This window comes from Bombina bombina, chromosome 8 (assembly GCF_027579735.1).
Source record: "Bombina bombina isolate aBomBom1 chromosome 8, aBomBom1.pri, whole genome shotgun sequence".
Classification (NCBI taxonomy): domain Eukaryota; kingdom Metazoa; phylum Chordata; class Amphibia; order Anura; family Bombinatoridae; genus Bombina; species Bombina bombina.
The window spans coordinates 341,501,635-341,524,751 of NC_069506.1; the positions used below are offsets into that span (position 1 = coordinate 341,501,635).

Genomic DNA, 23,117 nt, shown 5'->3' on the forward strand with positions numbered 1-23,117 from the left:
CGCGACCATAGATATACTGGTGACATTTCTAACATCCATTCACAATGGCCAACATCTCCTTCTCAATTTGAGTATAATTGGCGTGTGCTGTTGTCAGAGCTCATGAAGCATATGCAACTGGATGTCCTTGTTGAATCAGCACAGCACCTAACCCAAACTAGGGTGCATCCACTTAAAGCACAGTGTCACAATTTACGTCATACTATTTCAGTATTGGCCCTGGATGTTTAGTGATCATTTTTTTTTTTACTTTCTCAAATGTCTTTTCCATATTTGCATCCCAAAACCAAATAGCATCCCTTTGTAGCAATGCACGTAGTGGGGCTGTCAGCTGAGCGAGGCCCTGAGAAAACTTGGATAGATCATTGAAAATGTCTAATGATGTCTCTAGTTCCTTCCTGGAAGATGGGGTCTTCATGATAATAACTGCTATTATCTTCTTTGGATCAGGCTTTAAGCCCTCTTTGGTTAGAAGGTGTCCAAAATATGTAACTTCTACCCCAATTTGCATTTTGTTTGGATTGAGCTTAAGATTTTTCTCCCGACACTGCTTGAAAAAAGGCAATAAGGTTTTTGTAATTTTCTGTAAGATCCTTTCCATAAACCAGCAAATCATTAATTATTACTTCAACACCATCTAGACCAACAATCAATTCATGTGATTTCTTTTGAAATATCTCCTGAGCAGAAGCAATGCCGAAAGGTACCCTTGTGAAGCACCATCGTCCAAAGGGGGAGTTGAAAGTGGTCAGGTGACTGCTGGGTTAATCAAGACGCAATTGCCAGTAACCAGATGTGCATCTAGTACACTAAACACTGTTGCTCCTACTAGCTTGTGAGCTATATCATCTATGGTGGGGAGTTTGTAGTGTTCTCTCATTATTACTTTGTTCAAATCACGTGGGTCAATGCAAATATGAATTGTGCCTGTGTTTTTCATCTCTACTACAACCAAAGAACTGGCCCATTCTGATGGTATCTGTGACTTTTTTTACTACCCCCAACTTCTCCATCCTTGTTAGTTCTTGTTTGACTTTAGCCTCAAGATATAGAGGTATTTTCCTTGGGGTATGAATGACAGGCTGTGCACCCTCTTTTTTACGTATGTGGCTAAACCCCGGGAGGCACCCTAGGTAGGCCCTTGAATTGATCACTGTACTCATGCTTAATGAAGTCCTTTGACAGTCCGCTGCACCCACCATCCACAGCCATAATGATCTTTACAAGTCTAATCTCTTTACTTGTTTTGAGACCTAATACTGCTGGGGCTTTTGTTTCCATCACAAACAATTGTAAGACATTTTTAGATCCCTTGTAAAAACATTTTGCATGACAGCGACCCATTACGTTCAGCTTTTCACCACCATATCCCAACAGTTTTGGTAGGTCTCGAGTCTCTGAAGGGGAATTCATTTCTGAGGAGTTCCAGTTATGTGTGGCTTGGCACACAATTTACTTGTGCCCCTGTATCTATTTTGAATGTGACTGGAGTTTTGTGAGCCCCTATCTGTAGGGTTACATTTGCTTCATCTGCAGACTTGTGTGATTTCTGTACTGCTGCAAGATATATTGGGGTGCAATCTGAGTCTGACCCTGCATTGTCATCATTGTCCTCTATGGCGTGTACAGCCTGTGTTTGTGTCCTTGCAATATGGGAAAACAGTTTACACACCCTGGCAAAATTTCCTCTTTTCTTGCATTTATTACATATCTGCCACCTTGCAGGACAGGCAGCATTTTTGTTGTGCATGTTTCCACAGTAGCCACAGGTTGCTTGTGTGTTACTTGTCCCAGTGTCCCATTTGCCTTTTAGCCCCTTGTGTCCTCTTTCTTGCCAGTATCTGCTGCTTTGATTTTCTATAGCAATGATCTGGTGCTGTGTTCCTTCCAGTACCTGCATGTCCTTTCTTGACATTTCATATGCTCTAGCAATCCTGATGGCTTTCTCAAGATTTAAATCTTCTTCCTGCAGCAGCTTTTCCTGAACTTCTTTAAACTTACTGCCCATCAGAATACGGTCTTTTATCATATCACCTGCATCATAAAAAGCACAGTCTTTGGCAAGCAAGCGCAGCTGTGTCACCCATTCATCCACAGATTCACCCCCACACTGATTCCTCTCATAAAACATTTTCCTCTGCACTGTGATGTTTTTCCTTGGATTGCAGTAAGCTTCAAACTTTGCAAACAATACCTCTGGGTTTTTTTTGTCATCTGCAGTGATATCCCCGCTTGCCTGCCAGGCTCTGCATACATCACGTCCCTTTTGTCCCACACATATCAGTAAGTTTGTTGCCTTCTGTTGATTAGTTCATCTGTCTGCATCTGGGCCTGCAAACATACGTTCAATCAGCTCCCTTCATTTTGACCAATTGTCAGAAGTGTTCCCTGACTCTAAATCCAGAGAAGGAATGCTCTTTGTGTTGTTGTTTGCTGCCATGTCACTTTTCACCCCACTTCTGGTACCATGTGATGATTTTTATAATGTATTGGCAGACAGCAAGGAGCTAGAACAAGAGTACAGACTTTATTCAGCAGCATCCATCTTAACAACTGCCAGCCCCCTCCGATCACATGACTAAATTGTTAACTGTTTATAATACACAGAGTGAACTAAGCATAACTATTGAACTTAAAATATAACATAAAGGGGCCGAATTAGCAAGTTCCGAATGGAGCTTTATGCCCCGTGTTTCCGACGAGGCCATGGACAGAAATCGCCAGAAATCAACCCGATTGAATACGATCGGTTTGATTTACACCCCCTGCTAGCGGCCGATTGGCCGCAAATCTGCAGGGGGCGGTATTGCACCAGCAGTTCACCAGAACTGCTGGTGCAATAGTAAATGCAGAGAGCGTATGCTGTCGGCATTTATCGATGTGCAGCGGACATGATCCGCTATATCAGATCATGTACGCTCGCACAAAAATAAATATGCCCCAAAGCATACACATCATTACATGTACATATATCCTATTGGAATAGCGATGAAAACCGCGTATGATGAAACAGAATAAAATAAATAACTGACACATCACATATGATAGATCAAAAATAGATGACACATTCATGCTAACATTAAAAAGTTAATTTATACAGTGTATAGACAAAATACAAAGTAACAGCTTCGTTGAATAATACAATGTAAAAATTATGTTGAAGCTGCCAGAAATAACTCACAAAAACCTAAAAAATGATAATTAATAATAAAAATAAATAATGTGTGTAGTGATGTTGCGAACCTAAAATTTTCAGTTCACGAACGGCGAATACAAACTTCCGCAAATGTTCGCGAACCGGCGAACCGGGCAAACCGCCATAGACTTCATTAGGCAGGCAAATTTTAAAACCCACAGGGACTCTTTCTGGCCACAATAGTGATGGAAAAGTTGTTTCAAGGGGACTAACACCTGGACTGTGGCATGCCGGGGGATCCATGTCAAAACTCCCACAGAAAATTACATAGTTGATGCAGAGTCTGTTTTTAAGCCATAAAGGGCATAAATCACCTAACATTCCTAAATTGTTTGGAATAACGTGCTTTAAAACATCAGGTATGATGTTGTATCGATCAGGTAGTGTAAGGGTTACGCCCGCTTCACATTGACAGACCAAACTCCCCGTTTAACGCACCGCAAACAACCGCAAACAGTCCATTTGCACAACCGCAAACAGTCCATTTGCACAAGGTTGGACCTGAGCTCTGCAATGACGGCATTCTGGTGGTGGCAACAGCATGCATTGATTGGCGTGCTGTCTGGCTGACCCCGGGTGCCGATGCATGCTGTCTGACTGTGCCACTAGCTCCTTACGACGACCTCCCCCTGCTTCCAACTCATCTCCTCCTCCTCTCTGTCTCCCCATCTGAACTTTCCCCCTGTTCTTCTTCTCTTCTAGCGGGCACCCACATGACATCCACGGACGCATCATCATCATCAACCACTTCACTTGTATCTGACAACTCAGCAAAGGAAGCAGCAGCGGGTACAACATCATCATCATCACACCGTACGTCCATGTGTGTAATGCTGCCTGACTGAGACATATCCCTGTTATCTACATCCTCTGGCAATAATGGTTGCGCATCACTCATTTCTTCCAACTGATGTGTAAATAACTCCTCTGACAGATCAAGTGAAGCGGCTGTGGTGCTAGTGTTGGTGGTGGCGGCAGGCGGGCGAGTGGTAACTTGAGAGGTGCCCGAAGCTAAGCTGGAGGAGGATGGTGCGTCAAGGTTCCGAGCGGATGCTGTAGAAGATTGGGTGTCCTGTGTTAGCCAGTCAACTATGTCCTCAGAACTTTTCGAGTTCAGGGTACGTGGCCTCTGAACACTGGGCATTATTCTAGGGCCAAAGGGAATCACAGCACAATGACCACGACGGCCCCTGCGGGGTGGCCTGCCTCAGCCTGTCATTTTTTTTCTGATTAGTGGTACTATATGTGCAAGCTACTGTGACAACAGATATGAGTGGCACTGTGCACTGGCAGAAGTTGGCAGAGTAGACGCTGTAGGCCTGACACACACGCTTGCAGACAACTAACTGCTATTCAATCTATTACAGTCAAAATTTTTTTTTTTTTTAAAATGTACACTACTGTTACACCAGATATGAGTTGCACTGGTGTGACACTGTGCCCTGGCAGGCCCTGAAACGCACACGTGTGAAGGAAACTGACTGCTATTATTTCACAGTCAAAAAAGTGTTGTTTTTTTTTTAAATGTACACTACTGTTACACCAGATATGAGTTGCACTGGTGTGACACTGTGCCCTGGCAGGCCCTGAAACGCACACGTGTGAAGGAAACTGACTGCTATTATTTCACAGTCAAAAAAGTGTTGTTTTTTTTTAAATGTACACTACTGTTACACCAGATATGAGTTGCACTGGTGTGACACTGTGCCCTGGCAGGCAGGCCCTGAAATGCACACTTGTGAAGGAAACTGACTGCTATTATTTCACAGTCAAAAAAGTGTTTGTTTTTTTTTTTAAAATGTACACTACTGTTACACCAGATATGAGTTGCACTGGTGTGACACTGTGCCCTGGCAGGCCCTGAAATGCACACGCATGAAGGAAACTGACTGCTATTATTTCACAGTCAAATCTAGACATGTGCGATTCGGTTCGGTTCGATTCGGAAATTCGGAAAATATGGCAAATTCGGAGATTCGGATCGAACCGAATCTCCGAATTAAAATAGTGCCGAATCTACCGAATAAATCTGAATAACTTCGGATTTATTCGGATTTATTCAGTAGATTCGGATGGCCATGGATTACACTAGTATTGTACAGTATATTAGGTTATATCACTCTACTATGGGTTACACCTAATGTACAGTACATAATACTAGTCTAATCCCACCTAACACTTACCGAAATTCCGAATTTCCAAACCGAATCGAACCGAATCCAGCCGAATTTATTCGAATCCGAATGAATCCGAAACAAATCTGAACCGAATTTATTCGAATTCAAATGAATCCGAAACAAATCCGAACCGAATTGATTCAAATTTTTCTGAATTCGAATCGCTCCGAACTGAAATTCGAAAAAATCTGAATCGATCCGAACCGAACCAAATTTTTTCGCCATGCACATGTCTACAAATTTTTTTTTTTTTTTAATCTACACTACTGTTACACCAGATATGAGTTGCACTGGTGTGACACTGTGCCCTGGCAGGCCCTGAAACGCACACGTGTGAAGGAAACTGACTGCTATTATTTCACAGTCAAATTTCTATTTTTTTTTTAATGTACCCTACTGTTACACCAGATATGAGTTGCACTGGTGTGATACTGTGCCCTGGCAGGCCCTGAAACGCACATGCGTGAAGGAAACTGACTGCTATTATTTCAGGGTCAAATTTCTAGTTTTTTGTTTAACCCCTTAATGACTGAGGACGTACGCCATACGTCCTCAGAAAAAATACAGTTAACGCCTAAGGACGTATGGCGTACGTCCTCGGTTTGGAAAGCAGCTGGAAGCGATCCTGATCGCTTACAGCTGCTTTACGGTTATCCGGTTATTGCAGGATGCCTCGATATCGAGGCATCCTGCAATAACAAATTTTACCCCTCCGGTGCAGAGAGAGACACTGTGTGGCCCTCTCTGCACCGGGCATCGATGGCCGCATTCGTTGGTGGGTGGGAGCTGAAGTGGGAGGCGGGTGGGCGGCCATCGATGCGGTCCTTGTCAGAGAGGGGGACAGGATCGGGGGAGGGATCGCCGGGGGCACGCACACATGCCCGGGAGGAGGCGGGCGGGCACGTGCATGGGGAGGGAGCGGGTGGGAACCACTACACTACAGAAAAAAATGTTTTTATAAGTGGGAGAAAGGGGTGCAAAATATTTAGTACTTGGAAATCTAAGTGATCTGGGAGCGGGTGGGGGATTGGTCTTGGGGGGGGGAAGCTACACTACAGAAAAATGAAATAAAAAAAATAAAAAAGCATTTTATTTGCAAACTGGGTACTGGCAGACAGCTGCCAGTACCCAATATGGCCCCCAATAAGGCAGAGAGGGAGGGTTAGGAAGCTGTTTTGGGGGGATCAGGGAGGTTGGGGTCTAAGGGGGGGATCCTACACAACAGCATATGTAAATATGCTAAAAAAATATATATATAAAAAAAAAATACCTTTTATTTTAGTACTGGCAGACTTTCTGCCAGTACTTAAGATGGCGGGGGACAATTGTGGGATGGGGGAGGGAAGAGAGCTCTTTGGGAGGGATCAGGGGGTCTGATGTGTCAGATGGGAAGCTGATCTCTACACTAAAGCTAAAATTAACCCTGCAAGCTCCCAACAAGCTACCTAATTAACCCCTTCACTGCTGGGCATAATTCATGTGTTGTGCGCAGTTGCATTTAGTTTCCTTCTAACTACCAAAAAGCAACGCCAAAGCCATATATGTCTGCTATTTCTGAACAAAGGGGATCCCAGAGAAGCCTTTACAACCATTTGTGCCATAATTGCACAAGCTGTTTGTAAATAATTTCAGTGAGAAACCTAAAGTTTGTGAAAAAGTTGACTATTTTTTTTAATTTGATCGCATTTGGCGGTGAAATGGTGGCATGAAATATACCAAAATGGGCCTAGATCAATACTTGGGGTTGTCTACTACACTACACTAAAGCTAAAATTAACCCTACAAGCTCCCTACAAGCTCCCTAATTAACCCCTTCACTGCAGTGGCATTTAGCGGCCTTCTAATTACCAAAAAGCAATGCCAAAGCCATATAATTCTGCTATTTCTGAAAAAAGGGGATCCCAGAGAAGCATTTACAACCATTTGTGCCATAATTGCACAAAATGTTTGTAAATGATTTCAGTGAGAAACCTAAAATTTGGAAAAATGTAAAGTTTTTTTTTATTTGATCGCATTTGGCGGTGAAATGGTGGCATGAAATATACCAAGATTGGCCTAGATCAATACTTTGGGTTGTCTACTACACTACACTAAAGCTAAAATTACCCCAAAAAGCTCCTTACATGCTCCTTAATTAACCCCTTCACTGCTGGACATAATACACGTGTGGTGCGCAGTGGCATTTAGCAGCCTTCTAATTATCAAAAAGCAACGTCAAAGCCATATATGTCTGCTATTTCTGAACAAAGGGGATCTCAGAGAAAAATGTACAACCATTTATGCCATAATTGCACAAGCTATTTGTAAATAATTTCAGTGAGAAACCTAAAGTTTGTAAACAAATTTGTGAAAAAGTGAACAATTTTTTTTATTTGATCGCATTTGGTGGTGAAATGGTGGCATGAAATATACCAAAATGGGCCTAGATCAATACTTTGGGATGTCTTCTAAAAAAATATATACATGTCAATGGCTATTCAGGGATTCCTGACAGATATCAGTGTTCCAATGTAAGTAGCGCTAATTTTGAAAAAAAATGGTTTGGAAATAGCAAAGTGCTACTTGTATTTATGGCCCTATAACTTGCAAAAAAAAGCAAAGAACATGTAAACATTGGGTATTTCTAAACTCAGGACAAAATTTAGAAACTATTTAGCATGGGTGTTTTTTGGTGGTTGTAGATGAGTAACAGATTTTGGGGTCAAAGTTAGAAAAAGTGTGTTTTTTTCAATTTTTTTCCTCATATTTTATCATTTTTTTATAGTAAATTATAGGATATGATGAAAATAATGGTATCTTTAGAAAGTCCATTTAATGGCAAGAAAAACGGAATATAATATGTGTGGGTACAGTAAACGAGTAAGAGGAAAATTACAGCTAAACACAAACACAGCAGAAATGTAAAAATAGCCCTTGTCCCAAATGGACAGAAAATGGAAAAGTGCTGTGGTCATTAAGGGGTTAATGTACACTACTGTTACACCAGATATGAGTTCAACTGGTGTGACACTGTGCCCTGGCAGGCCCTGAAACGCACAGGTGTGAAGGAAACTGACTGCTATTATTTCACAGTCAAAAAAGTGTTGTTTTTTTTAAATGTACACTACTGTTACACCAGATATGAGTGGTGGCACTGGGCAAGTGGGCACCGTATACGCTGTGAGCCTGACACACACGCTGGCAGGCAGGCAACTGCAATTAGATTACACAGGGAAAAAAAAAAAAGCAGACTGATGTTCTAGCCCTAAAAAGGGCTTTTTGGGGTGCTGTCCTTACAGCAGAGATCAGATGAGTCCTTCAGGACTGTAGTGGATACTGAATACACTAGCCTAGCTATCGATTTCCCTATTAAATCAGCAGCAGCTACACTGTCCCTCCTCTCACTAAGAATGCAGCTTCCAAATGAATCTAAAATGGATGCTGTCCAGGAGGTGGGAGGGTCTGGGAGGGAGGGTCTGCTGCTGATTGGCTGGAATGTGTCTGCTGACTGTGAGGTGCAGGGTCAAAGTTTACTCAATGATGACGAATAGGGGGCGGACCATACATCGCATATGTTCTCCCTTCGCGGCGAACGCGAACATGCTATGTTCACCAGGAACTATTCGCCGGCGAACTATTCGCGACATCACTAAATGTGTGGACTTTAAATGAATAATGTACAAAAATGCCTATAAGTGTGTGCACAAACGGCTATTTACAATTCTAATTCTGTGTCTTACCTAAATTATATATTGATAGTGATTGCACATGTAAACTATTAGCATCACTGAACACTATTAAAATGGTTCAATCAACATACAGGCTCTTTAGCTTGTGATGCAATATTTAAACTCACGTAACTGTCTTTTTTGTTGTTAGTCCTGGACATTTAATTTTCTTTTATATTTTATTATATTATTATATTAAAGAAACATGATGCCTAGAAAATATCACCTGCAGTCTCCATTGTAAAGGGACTTTAAGCAGCCAATCAGGAGGCTATTCCCAGGACTTGTATAGGAACGTGCATCTGGTATGTGCAGCGCAGTCATGTTATTTCCCTCCTCCGTTTAAGGAAGGTTGCTATGAAATATCATAATATCTCAGTAAAATCCCACAAGATCACAGTTAAGCTAAGTATGACATCAGCACTGACAAAGCTGATTGGCTGTTTTTTGTTTAACATGCAACTGACAGCAGTTTAAAGTTAAAGGGATATGAACTCCAAATGGTTTTTTTTCATGATTTGGATAGAGCAGCAGTTTTAAGCCAACTTTCTAATTTACTCCTATTATCAATTTTTCTTTGTTCTCTTTATTTAAAAAGCAGGAATGTAAGATTAGGAGCTGGACCATTTTTGGGTTAGCACCTGGGTAGCGCTTGTTGATCGGAGGCTAAGGAACCTATTTATCAAGCTGTCAACCGCAAATACGCTGGAATTCCGCAGCGTAATTGAGGTGAGCCTGATTCCCCTTAGTTATCAAAGCCTACAGACCGGCAAAAGTAGAATTTTGTGACGTAACCTACGATCCGCCGGTCTCAGTCCGACACAGATTGATGCTTACGTCACTACAGATGTTCCGAATGCAAATTCGGCACTATCTGACTACTTTTGCAAGTTAACAAATATCTACCAGGTACGCTCAGCACTATTCCGGCCCAGCGTACCTGGTTTTCAATCCACCGCCCCCCTGGCGGCGGATGCCATAGGAATCAATGGTCTGAAAGCAGCAAAGCTCATGTTCGCTGCTGCCCGATATCCCATTGATTCCTATGGAAGAATAAAGTTATGTTTACACCTAACACCCTAACATATACCCCAAGTCTAAACACCCCTAATCTGCAGCCCCAACACCGCTGCACCTACATTATACTTATTAACCCCTAATATGCTGCCCGCCACTGCCGCCACCTACATTATACTTATTAACCCCTAATCTGCTGCCCCGCCACCGCCGCCACCTGCATTATACTTATTAACCCGTAATCTGCCCCCCTACACCGCCGCCACCTACATTATGTTATTAACCACTAATCTGTCCCCCCTACACCGCAGCCACCTACATTGTGTTATTAACCACTAATCTGTCCCCCCTACACCGCCGCCACCTACATAACACTTAATAACCCCTAATCTGCCCCACTACACCGCCGCCACCTACATAACATTTATTAACACCTAATCTGCCCCCCCCTACACCGCCGCCACCTACATAACACTTATTAACCCCTAATCTGCCGTCCCCAACGTCGCCGCCACTATATTAAATGTATTAACCCCTAAACCTAAGTCTAACCCTAACACCCCCTAACTTAAATCTAATTTAAATAAATATAAATAAAATTACTATCATTAACTACATTATTCCTATTTAAAACTAAATACTTACCTATAAAATAAACCCTAAGGGGTCCGTGAGCAGCGGTATAGGGGTAAAACAGTATAGTATAGTGTGGGTGTTTAGTGACAGGATACCAATAAAGTTGGGAAAAAGCCGAAGAGCAGCAAGATCAATGAATGTCAGTTAACAATAGTCCGCTGCTCATCGCCCCGTACTTGGTGCGTGGCTTTTTGACAGCTTTTTTGGTAACTTTGGAGAGCGTATTCAGGTCCGCGGCAGCAATGTTAGGCGATCTTAGGCGAGCGTATTGGTGCCGGCGAATGCAAGTGGACGGGTTGATAAATAGGGGCCAATATGTAGCCACCAATTAGCAAGTGTTACTCAAGGTGCTGACTCAAAAATGGGCTGGCTCCTAAGCTTAGATTTCTTCTTTCTCAAATAAAGATACCAAGAGAACAAAGAAATAAATGATAATAGGATTAAATTAGAAAGTTGCATGGAATTGCATGCTCTATCTGAATTATAAAATAAATTTTGGGTTTCATATCCCTTTAACTTTTCCCAGAGAACTTATAGCTGAAGAAATGTATGTAATGAAGATATGATAGCTTAATTTTTTTACATAGAGATGTTCATGTAATATTTTCTTGTCAGCTTTTTACAGTTATACTGCATCACTTTCAAGTGATTTAGCATATGGGTATTATTATACCCCTTTAATGATACAGATAACTATATCTTGTTGTTTTTGGAGAGGTATAGATTTGTATCTACATGGGTGATTGTGATCACTGGAAAACACACTGACAATACCGGAAATTCAGAAATCATTATCTCCCCGAAACAAGTGCTGGACTGTGATAAACCCCTTAGTTAGCTAGGACCAGTAATGCAAGAATTGCACAATGATTAGAACATGCACTTTGTGCACTAAACAATTATTGCATGCAGATTTTGCATGTTATGTTAAACGGATAGTAAACCCAAACAATTTATTTTAGGATTCAGATAGAACATACAATTTTAAACAACTTTCCAATTTACTTCTCTTATCAAATTTGGTTCATTCTCTTGTTATCCTTTGCTGAAGGAACAGCATTGCACTACTGACAGCTAGTGATGTCGCGAACAGTTCGCCGGAGAACAGTTCCCGGTGATCTTAGCTTGTTCGCGTTCGCCGCGGCGGGCGAACATATGCGATGTTCGATCCGCCCCCTATTCGTCATCATTGAGGAAACTTTGACCCTGTATCTCACAGTCTGCAGACACATTTCAGCCAATCAGCAGAAGACATTCCCTCCCAGACCCTCCCAGCTCCTGGGCAGCAGCCATTTTAGATTCATTACGATCCTGCATTCTTAGTGAGAGGAGGTTTAGTGCTGCTGCTGGTTATTTTATAGGGAAATTGATAGCTAGGCTAGTGTATTTAGTGTCCACTACAGTCCTGAAGGACTCATCTAATCTCTGCTGTAAGGACAGCACCCCAAAAAGCCCTTTTTAGGGCTAGAACTTCAGTCTTTTTTTTTTTTTTTTGTAATCTAATTGCAGTTGCCTGGTTGTCAGCGTGTGTCAGGCTCACAGCATATACTGTGATTAATTGCTCTGTGCCAGCACTGATATCTGGTGTAACATTAGTGTAAATTTAAAAAAAAAAAAAACGTTTACATCAGTTTGCTAATGTAATCTAATTTCATTTTCCATTAGGCCTGTGTGTCAGGCTCCCAGCATATACTGTGCCTACTTCCATCCTCAGTGCCACCACTCCTATCTGTAGTAACATTAGTGTAAATTTTGTTAAAACAATTTTCTACTTCAGTCTGCTAGTGTTATTTAATTTACAGTAGTGTAAATATTTTAAAAAAAACTTTTTTGACTGTGAAACATCAGTCTGCTAGTGTAATCTAATTGAAGTTGCCTGTCTGCCAGCATGTGTGCCAGGCCCACTTGCCAACTAGTGCCACCAATCATATTTGTTGTAACAGTAGTGTAAATATTGAAAAAAAAAACTTTTTTGACTGTGAAACATCAGTCAGCTAGTGCAATCTAATTGCAGTTGCCTGCCTGCCAGCGTGTTTGCCAGGCCCACTTGCCAACTAGTGCCACCACTCATATTTGTTATAACAGTAGTGTAAATATTTTAAAAAAAAAACTTTTTTGACTGTGAAACATCAGTCTGCTATTGTAATCTAATTGAAGTTGCCTGCCAGCGTGTGTGCCAGGCCCACTTGCCAAGTTAGTGGCACCACTCATATTTGTTGTAACAGTAGTGTAAATATTTAAAAAAAAAAACTTTTTTGACTGTGAAACATCAGTCTGCTAGTGCAATCGAATTGCAGTTGCCTGCCTGCCAGCGTGTGTGCCAGGCCCACTTGCCAACTAGTGCCACCAATCATATTTGTTATAACAGTAGTGTAAATATTTTTAAAAAAAACTTTTTTGACTGTGAAACATCAGTCTGCTAGTGTAATCTAATTGAAGTTGCCTGCCTGCCAGCGTGTGTGCCAGGCCAACTTGCCAAGTTAGTTGCAGCACTCATATTTGTTGTAACAGTAGGGTAAATATTTCTTAAAAAAACTTTTTTGACTGTGAAACATCAGTCAGCTAGTGCAATCTAATTGCAGTTGCCTGCCTGCCAGCGTGTTTGCCAGGCCCACTTGCCAACTAGTGCCACCACTCATATTTGTTATACCAGTAGTGTAAATATTTTAAAAAAATGTTTTTTGACCGTGAAACATCAGTCTGCTATTGTAATCTAATTGAAGTTGCCTGCCTGCCAGCGTGTGTGCCAGGCCACTTGCCAAGTTAGTTGCACCACTCATATTTGTTGTAACAGTAGTGTAAATATTTAAAAAAAAAACTTTTTTGACTGTGAAACATCAGTCTGCTAGTGCAATCGAATTGCAGTTGCCTGCCTGCCAGCGTGTGTGCCAGGCCCACTTGCCAACTAGTGCCACCAATCATATTTGTTATAACAGTATTGTAAATATTTAAAAAAAATACTTTTTGGACTGTGAAACATCATTCAGCTAGTGTAATCTAATTGCAGTTGCCTGCCTGCCAGCGTGTGTGCCAGGCCCACTTGCCAACTAGAGCCACCAATCATATTTGTTATAACAGTAGTGTAAATATTTAAAAAAAAACTTTTTTGACTGTGAAACATCAGTCTGCTAGTGTAATCTAATTGAAGTTGCCTGTCTGCCAGCGTGTGTGCCAGGCCAACTTGCCAACTAGTGCCACCAATCATATATGTTGTAACAGTAGTGTAAATATTTAAAATAAAAAAAATTTGGACTGTGAAACATCAGTCTGCTATTGTAATCTTATTGCATTTGCCTGCCTGCCAGCGTGTGTGCCAGGCCCAGTTGCCATGTTAGTGGCACCACTCATATTTGTTGTAACAGTAGTGTAAATATTTAAAAAATAAACATTTGACTGTGAAACATCAGTCTGCTTTTTTTGTGTCACGCTCACAGCGTATACTGTGCCCACTTGCCCAGTGCCACCACTCATATCTTGTTTAATAGTAGTGTAAGTGTACATTTAAAAAAAATAAACTTTTTGGATTGTGAAACATCAGTCTGCTTTTTTGTGTCAGGCTCACAGCGTATACTGTGCCCACTTGCCCAGTGCCACCACTCATATTTTGTTTAATAGTAGTGTAAGTCTACATTTAAAAAAAAAAATGACAGGCAGAGGCAGGCCACCCCGCAGGTGCCATCGTGGTCGTGGTGCTGTGATTCCCTTTGACCCTACAATAATGCACAGTGTTCAGAGGCCACGTGCCATGAACGAGAAAAGTTCTGAGGAGGACCTAGTTGAATGGCTAACACAGGACACCCAATCTTCTTCAGCTTCCGCTCCTAACCTTGACGCACCATCCACCTCCAGCTAAGCTTCGGGCACCTCTCAAGTGACCAGTGCCACTCACCTGCCTGCCTGCCGCCACCACCAACACTAGCACCACAGCCGCTTCACTTGATCTGTCAGAGGAGTTATTGACACATCAGTTGGAAGAAATGAGTGATGCGCAACCATCATTGACAGAGGATGTAGATAACAGTGATATGTCTCAGTCAGGCAGCATTACAGACATGGACGTACGGTGTGATGATGATGGTGATGTTGTACCCGCTGCTGCTTCCTTTGTTGATTTGTCAGATACAAGTGAAGCGGTTGATGATGATGCGTCCGTGGATGTCACGTGGGTGCCTGCTAGAAGAGAAGAAGTAGAGGGGTAAAGTTCAGATGGGGAGACAGAGAGGAGGAGGAGACGAGTTGGAAGCAGGGGGAGGTCGTCGCAAGGAGCTAGTGGCACAGTCAGACAGCATGCATCGGCACCCGGGGTCAGCCAGACAGCACGCCAATCTACAATCTTTTTTGTGTGTCTGCCTCTGACAACAGCGATGCCATTTGCAACCTGTGCCAAAAGAAACTGAGTCGTGGGTAGTCCAACACCCACCTAGGTACAACTGCTTTGCGAAGGCACATGGTCTCACATCACAAACGCTGATGGGATGAACACATGAGTAGAAGCAGCACACAAACTCAAAGCCGCCATCCTCCTCCTGGTCCAGCATCTTCAGCCACGTCAACCACTGCTGTCCTCCTTGCCCCCTCTCAACCATCCGCCACTCAGTCTCTCTTAGGTAGCAGTTCCTGGTCATCTGCCCACAGTCAGGTGTCTGTCAAGGACATGTTTGAGTGTAAGAAGCCAATTTCCCAAAGTCACCCCCTTGCCCGGCGTCTGACAGCTGGCTTGTCTGAACTCTTAGCCCGCCAACTTTTACCATACAAGCTGGTGGAGTCTGAGGCGTTCAAAAAATTTGTTGCTATTGGGACACCGCAGTGGAAGGTACCCAGCCAAAATTTCTTTTCACAAAAGGCAATCCCCAACCTGTACTCGATTGTGCAAAAGGAAGTAATGGCATGTCTGGCACACAGTGTTGGGGCAAGGGTCCATCTGACCACTGATAGCTGGTCTGCAAAGCATGGTCAGGGCAGGTATATCACCTACACTGTGCATTGGGTAAACCTGCTGACGGCTGACAAGCATGGAATGCGTCTCTCTGCAGAGGAGTTGGTGACACTGCCCCGACTTGCAGGCAGGCCTGCTGCTACCTCCTCTACTCCTTCTACTCCATCCTCTTCCATAACCTCTTCCTCGGCTGAGTCCTCTTCTGCTGCTGCGTCTTGCTCCACATCAACGGCACCCCCCCAGCTCCCCAGGTACTATTCAATATCCCGGATACGGCAGTGTCACGCCGTCTTGGGGTTGACTTGCCTGAAAGCCGAGAGTCACACCGCACCAGCACTCTTGTCCGCCCTGAACGCACAGGTGGATCAGTGGCTGACTTCGCACCAACTGGAGATTGGCAAAGTTGTTTCTGACAATGGAAGTAATTTGGTGGCGACATTGAAATTGGGCAAGTTGACACATGTGCCGTGCATGGCATATGTGTGTAATCTGATTGTACAACGCTTTGTGCATAAGTACCCAGGCTTACAGGACATCCTGAAGCAGGCCAGGAAGGTGTGTGGCCATTTCAGGCGTTCCTACACGGCCATGGCGACTTGTCAGATATCCAGCGGCGAAACAACCTGCCAGTGAGGAGCTTGATTTGCGACAGCCCGACACGTTGGAATTCAACACTCCTAATGTTCGACCACCTGCTACAACAAGAAAAAGCTGTTAACGAGTATTTGTATGACCGGGGTGCTAGGACAGCCTCTGGGGAGCTGGGGATTTTTTTGCAACGTTACAGGACGCTCATGCGCAATGCCTGTAGGCTTATGCGTCCTTTCAAGGAGGTGACAAACCTAGTCAGTCGCACCGAAGGCACCATCAGTGACATCATACCATTTGTTTTCTTCCTGGAGCGTGCCCTGCAAAGAGTGCTGGATCAGACCGTAGATGAGCGTGAAGAGGAAGAGTTGTGGTCTCCATCACCACCAGAAACAGCCTTATCAGCATCACTTGCTGGACCAGCGGCAACGCAGGAAGAGGATTATGAGTAAGAGGAGTCAGAGGAGGAATGTGGCTTTGAGGAGGAGGAGGAGGAAGACCAAGCACAAGAGGCATCCCAGGGTGCTCGTTGTTGTTACCTATCTGGTACCCGTGGTGTTGTACGTGGCTGGGGGGAAGAAGATACCTTCAGTGAGATCACTGAGGACGAGGAACGGGACATGATTAGCTCGGCATCCAACCTTGTGCAAATGGGGTCTTTCATGCTGTTGTGCCTGTTGAGGGACCCTCGTATAAAAAAGCTGAAGGAGAACGACCTGTACTGGGTGTCCACGCTACTAGACCCCCGGTATAAGCATAAAGTTACTGAAATGTTACCCAATTCCTGCAAGTCGGAAAGGATGGAGCAGTTCAAATATAAATTAAAAAGTATGCTTTACACAGCGTATAAGGGTGATGTCACAGCACAACGGGAATCTAACAGGGGAAGAGATGAAAGTAATCCTCCTCCTCCCACAACCATGCCGGCAAGGACTGGACGCTTTCCAGACGTGTTGTTGATGGAGGACATGCGGACCTTTTTAACTCCTATGCATCGCCACAGCCCTTCGGGATCCAGCCTCAGAGAAAGACTCAACCGACAGGTAGCAGACTACCTAGCATTAACTGCGGATCTCGACACTCTGAGGAGCGATGGACCCCTTGACTACTGGGTGTGCAGGTTTGACCTGTGGCCTGAGCTATCCCAATTTGCAATCAAACTTCTGGTCTGCGCCGCTTCAAGTGTCCTGTCAAAAAGGACCTTGAGTGCAGCAGGAGGTATTTTCACTGAGAAGAGAAGTCGCCTAGGTCAAAAAAGTCTTGATTATCTCACCTTTATTAAAATGAATGAGGGATGGATCCCGAAGGGACTGACATTGTGCGATACATTAGAGTAAAAAAGGCCTGATGAGATGAGCTGCCTTGGGCTACAAATGGTACACACGCTGCTGTATTTTATCTTCGAATGCCGGATGACTTGCGTGACTTAAACGCCAACAACTAGGTTTCAAGCCGCAATGTTTTAGGGCACTTTCTAACTGTCAAACAAACATCAATTTTTCTGGCCGCTGCTACAGCAGCAGCTGCAACAATAGCTAATTTTTCAGGCATTTGTACATACCTAATTTTTCTGGCCTCTGGTGCTGCACTGTGGCTACAAAACCCAAACCAAAAAAAAGGCACATAACAGGGATTAAACTGTTAAGAATAGTACTACTTAACACACCACTCATATCTGGTGGCACAGTAGATTGCACGCGCAGTGCCCCAAATTTGAAGTAGGAGGACCGACCAAGCATCTTTTTTCATCTCCCGGTTCCTAAAAATGATCTCCGGGTTCCTAAAAACGATGCCATACCTGTACTCGATTGTGCAAAAGGAAGTGATGGCATATGGGGTCTTTCATGCTGTCGTGCCTGTTTGGGGTCGGGGACCCTCGTATAAAAAGGCTGAAGAAGAACGACCTGTACTGGGTGTCCAAGCATCTTTTTCCATCTCCCGGTTCCTAAAAATTATCTCTGTGTTCCTAAAATCGATGCCATACCTGTACTCGATTGTGCAAAAGGATGGCATATGTGGTATTTCATTCTGTTGTGCCTGTTGAGGGTCGGGGACCCTCGTATAAAAAGGCTGAAGGAGAACGACCTGTACTGGGTGTCCAAGCATCTTTTTCCATCTCCCGGTTCCTAAAAATTATCTCCGGGTTCCTAAAATCGATGCCATACCTGTACTCAACTGTGCAAAAGGATGGCATATGTGGTCTTTCATGCTGTTGTGCCTGTTGAGGGTCGGGGACACTCGTATAAAAAGACTGAAGGAGAACAACCTGTACTGGGTGTCCAAGCATCTTTTTCCATCTCCTGGTTCCTAAAAATTATCTCCGGGTTCCTAAAATCGATGCCATACCTGTACTCGATTGTGCAAAAGGATGGCATATGTGGTCTTTCATGCTGTTGTGCCTGTTGAGGGTCGGGGACCCTCGTATAAAAAGGCTGAAGGAAAACGACCTGTACTGGGTGTCCAAACATAGTTTTCCATCTCCCGGATGTAGCGGTACTCCACTAGGGGGTCTCCCTTCCTCTGTCCAAACCCAGGGGTGGCCACCGGATAGTGGGACCAGAGATATAGTTGCTGAGACCGGGGTCAAGCCAGCGGGTGTATCTCCCTCAGCTGGGCTGGTCTCAGTGGACTCCCAGTCAGGTAGCGTCCTCTCTGCCCTGCAGCTCTTTCTTGGCAGGTATCATCCCCTCTGCCATGCTGCTCCTTTCAGGCAGGCCAGCTCTTTGCATACAGGCCCACAGACTCTGTAACAGATCTCTCTTGCAGGGAGAGGTGCAGCCAGAATGCAGGGTCAGAACCTCTGCAACTGGTATACTCGATTGTGCAAAAGGAAGTAACCTTACCATGGGTCACAAACCGCATGTCTTTGTAATTCTCTGTCTGGGAAATTATATATCTTTCAAATTAGCTATTTATCTATCAAATTTATCTAACTATAAATTTTTAGCATCTATTGATCTATGCAATTCGTATCTATCAAATGTATATTGCATCTTTTGATCTATGTAATTTGTATCTATCAAATGTAAATTGCATCTTTTGATCTATGTAATTCGTATCTATCAAATGTATATTGCATCTTTTGATCTATGTAATTGGTATCTATCAAATGTATATTGCATCTATTGATCTATGCAATTCGTATCTATCAAATGTATATTGCATCTATTGATCTATGGAATTCGTATCTATCAAATTTATATTGCATCTATTGATCTATGTAATTCATATCTATCAAATGTATATTGCATCTTTTGATCTATGTAATTGGTATCTATCAAATGTATATTGCATCTATTGATGTAATTCGTATCTATCAAATGTATATTGCATCTTTTGATCCATGTAATTCGTATCTATCAAATGTATATTGCATCTTTTGATCTATGTAATTCATATCTATCAAATGTATATTGCATCTATTGATCTATGTAATCTATGTATCTATCTATCAAATCTATCGATCTCGTGGTTGTGCAAATGGACTGTTTGCGGTTGTTTGCGGTGCGTTAAACAGGGAGTTTGGTCTGTCACTGTGAAGCGGGCGTAACCCTTACACTACCTGATCGATACAACATCATACCTGATGTTTTAAAGCATGTTATTCCAAACAATTTAGGAAAGTTAGGTGATTTATGCCCTTTATGGCTTAAAACCAGACTCTGCATCAACTATGTAATTTTCCGTGGGAGTTTTGCCATGGAACCCCCTCCGGCATGCCACAGTCCAGGTGTTAATCCCCTTGAAACAACTTTTCCATCACTATTGTGGCCAGAAAGAGTCCCTGTGGGTTTTAAAATTCGCCTGCCCATTGAAGTCAATGGCGGTTCGCCCGGTTCGCCCGTTCGCGAACATTAGCGGAAGTTCGCGTCCACCGTTCGCGAACGCAAAATTTTAGGTTCGCGACATCACTACTGACAGCTAGCTGAACAGATCTAGTTAGCCAATAACAAGAGGCAAATGTGTGCAGGCACCAATCAGCAGCAGCTCCCATGGGTGTAGGATCTGTGCATATTCCTTTTCAACAAGGGATACGAAGAAAACAAAGCACATTTGAAAATAGAAGTGAATTTAAAAGTGTCTTAAAATTACCTGCTCTATCTGAATCATGCAATATTAATTTTGACTTTCTTATCACTTTAAGTAAAATAATTTAGGGCACTATTTACACACAATCACACTTTTTAGGAAATTATTTTTTACAATAGCAGTCAAAACATCCAAGAAGTACAAAGAAAAATAACTTACTTTGACTCTTTTGAACCATGACTATTTTCAGCTCTTTAGCAATTTCTACAGCCATATTAGACCCCCTAAAAAACACAGATCAACTGTTATTAATAAAAAAAAAATGTGTTGATTGCATATTGTGGATAGAGATTTTAAAATCTTCAATAAAACTATTTGAAATAATAAAAATATACAGAAGGAACAGATGCACAGCAGAACAGGCTATAGCATATGCTTTTACGAGAAATGTTTTACCCGAGGACATAACAAACATAATAAGTCATATTTAACAATGTGCGAGCGGACATAGGGGTAAATTTACTAAAGTGCGAGCGGACATAGGGGTAAATTTACTAAAGTGTGAGCGGACATAGGGGTAAATTTACTAAAGTGCGAGTGGACATAGAGGGGTAGTTATCAAGCTGTCTACTTTACCTGCCTTCGGCGTTCCAATACGCCCGCCTAAGCTCGCCTACCATCGCCGCCGCGGACCTGAATACGTTTGCCTAAGTTATCAAAAAAGCTGTCAAAAAGCCGTGCACCAAGTACGGGGCGATGAGCAGTGGATTGTGATAGTTGTCACTAATCCGATCTCGCTGCTCTTCGGCTTTTTGACAGCTTTATTGACAAGCTGTCACTAAGCACCCACACTAACTACACTGTTCTACCCCCTATACCGGCGCCTCCGGAGGCCCCCGCAAGTAAATAAAGCTACTAACCCCTAAACCGCCGCTCCTAGACCCCGCCGCAACTCTTATAAATGTATTAACCCCTAAACCACCACTCCTAGACCCCGCCGCAACTCTTATAAATGTATTAACCCCTAAACCGCCGCTCCTGGACACCGCCGCCACCTACATTATACCTATTAACCCCTATCCTGCCCCCCCTATACCGCCGCCACCTATAATAAATTTATTAACCCCTATCCTGCGAATCCCGGACCTCGCCGCAACTAAATAAATAGTTTAACCCCTAAACCGCCGCTCCCGGACCCCGCCGCAACCTATCTTAAACTTATTAACCCCTAATCTGCCCCCCCTACACCGTCGCCACCTATAATAAATTTATTAACCCCTATCCTGCCCCCCCTACACCGCCGCCACTATAATAAAATTATTAAACCCTATCCTGCCCCCCCTACACCACCGCAACTCTAATAAAATTATTAACCCCTAAACCTAAGTCTAACACTAACCCTAACACCCCCCTAACTTAAATATTAATTAAATAAATCTAAATAATATTTCTCTTATTAACTAAATTAATCCTATTTAAAACTAAATACCTTTAAAATAAACCCTAATATAGCTACAATATAAATAATAATTATATTGTAGCTATCTTAGGATTTATTTTTATTTTACAGGCAACTTTCAATTTATTTTAACTAGGTACAATAGCTATTAAATAGTTATTAACTATTTAATAGCTACATAGCTAAAATAAAGAGAAATTTACCTGTAAAATAAAAACTAACCTAAGTTACAATTACACCTAACACTATACTATACTTTAATAAATTATTCCTATTTAAAACTAAATACTTACCTGTAAAATAAACCCTAAGATAGCTGCAATGTAATTAATAATTAAATTGTAGCTATTTTAGGATTTATATTTATTTTACAGGTAACTTTGTATTTATTTTAGCTAGTTAGAATAGTTATTAAATAGTTATTAACTATTTAATAACTACCTAGCTAAAAGAAATACAAAATTACCTGTAAAATAAATCCTAACCAAAGTTACAATTAAACCTAACACTACACTATCATTAAATTAATTAAATTAATTAGCTACAAATAACTACAATTAAATACAATTAAATAAACTAAAGTACAAAAAATAAAAAAAAGCTAAGTTACAAAAAATAAAAAAAAATAAGTTACAAACATTTAAAAAATATTACAACAATTTTAAGCTACTTACACCTAATCTAAGCCCCCTAATAAAATAACAAAGCCCCCCAAAATAAAAAAAATCCCTACCCTATTCTACATTAAAAAGTAAACAGCTCTTTTGCCTTACCAGCCCTTAAAAGGGCCTTTTGCGGGGCATGCCCCAAAGAAAACAGCTCTTTTGCCTGTAAAATAAAAATACAACACCCCCCCAACATTAAAACCAACCACCCACATACCCCTAATCTAACCCAAACCCCCTTAAATAAACCTAACACTACCCCCCTGAAGATCATCCTACCTTGAGCCGTGTTCAGCCAGCCGACCACCGATGGAACCGAAGAGGAGATCCGGAGCGGCAGAAGTCATCATCCAGGCGGCGCTGAAGAGGTCTTCCATCCGATAGAAGTCTTCATCCAGGCGGCGTCTTCAATCTTCATCCATCCGGAGCGGAGCAGAGCCATCTTCAGAGGAGTCTACGCGGATCCATCCTCTTCTTCCCGACGACTAACGACGAATGATGGTACCTTTAAGTGACGTCATCCAAGATGGCGTCACTCGAATTCCGATTGGCTGAACCAATCAGCCAATCGGATTGAACTTGAATCTGATTGGCTGATTCAATCAGCCAATCAGATTTTTCTACCTTAATTCCGATTGGCTGATAGAATCCTATCAGCCAATCGGAATTCGAGTGACGCCATCTTGGATGATGTCACTTAAAGGTAC

General features: G+C 42.5%; 1 protein-coding gene across 1 annotated transcript in view; it reads right to left on the bottom strand.

The window, feature by feature from the left end:
* LOC128639050 (NXPE family member 1-like) overlaps nucleotides 1–23,117 on the bottom strand; it is an 88,712-nt gene that overhangs the window by 59,822 nt on the left and 5,773 nt on the right. The window contains exon 2 of the mRNA XM_053691191.1: nucleotides 20,506–20,570. Coding sequence (XP_053547166.1) covers nucleotides 20,506–20,570 — 65 coding nt within the window. The remainder of the gene's footprint in view (nucleotides 1–20,505; nucleotides 20,571–23,117) is intronic.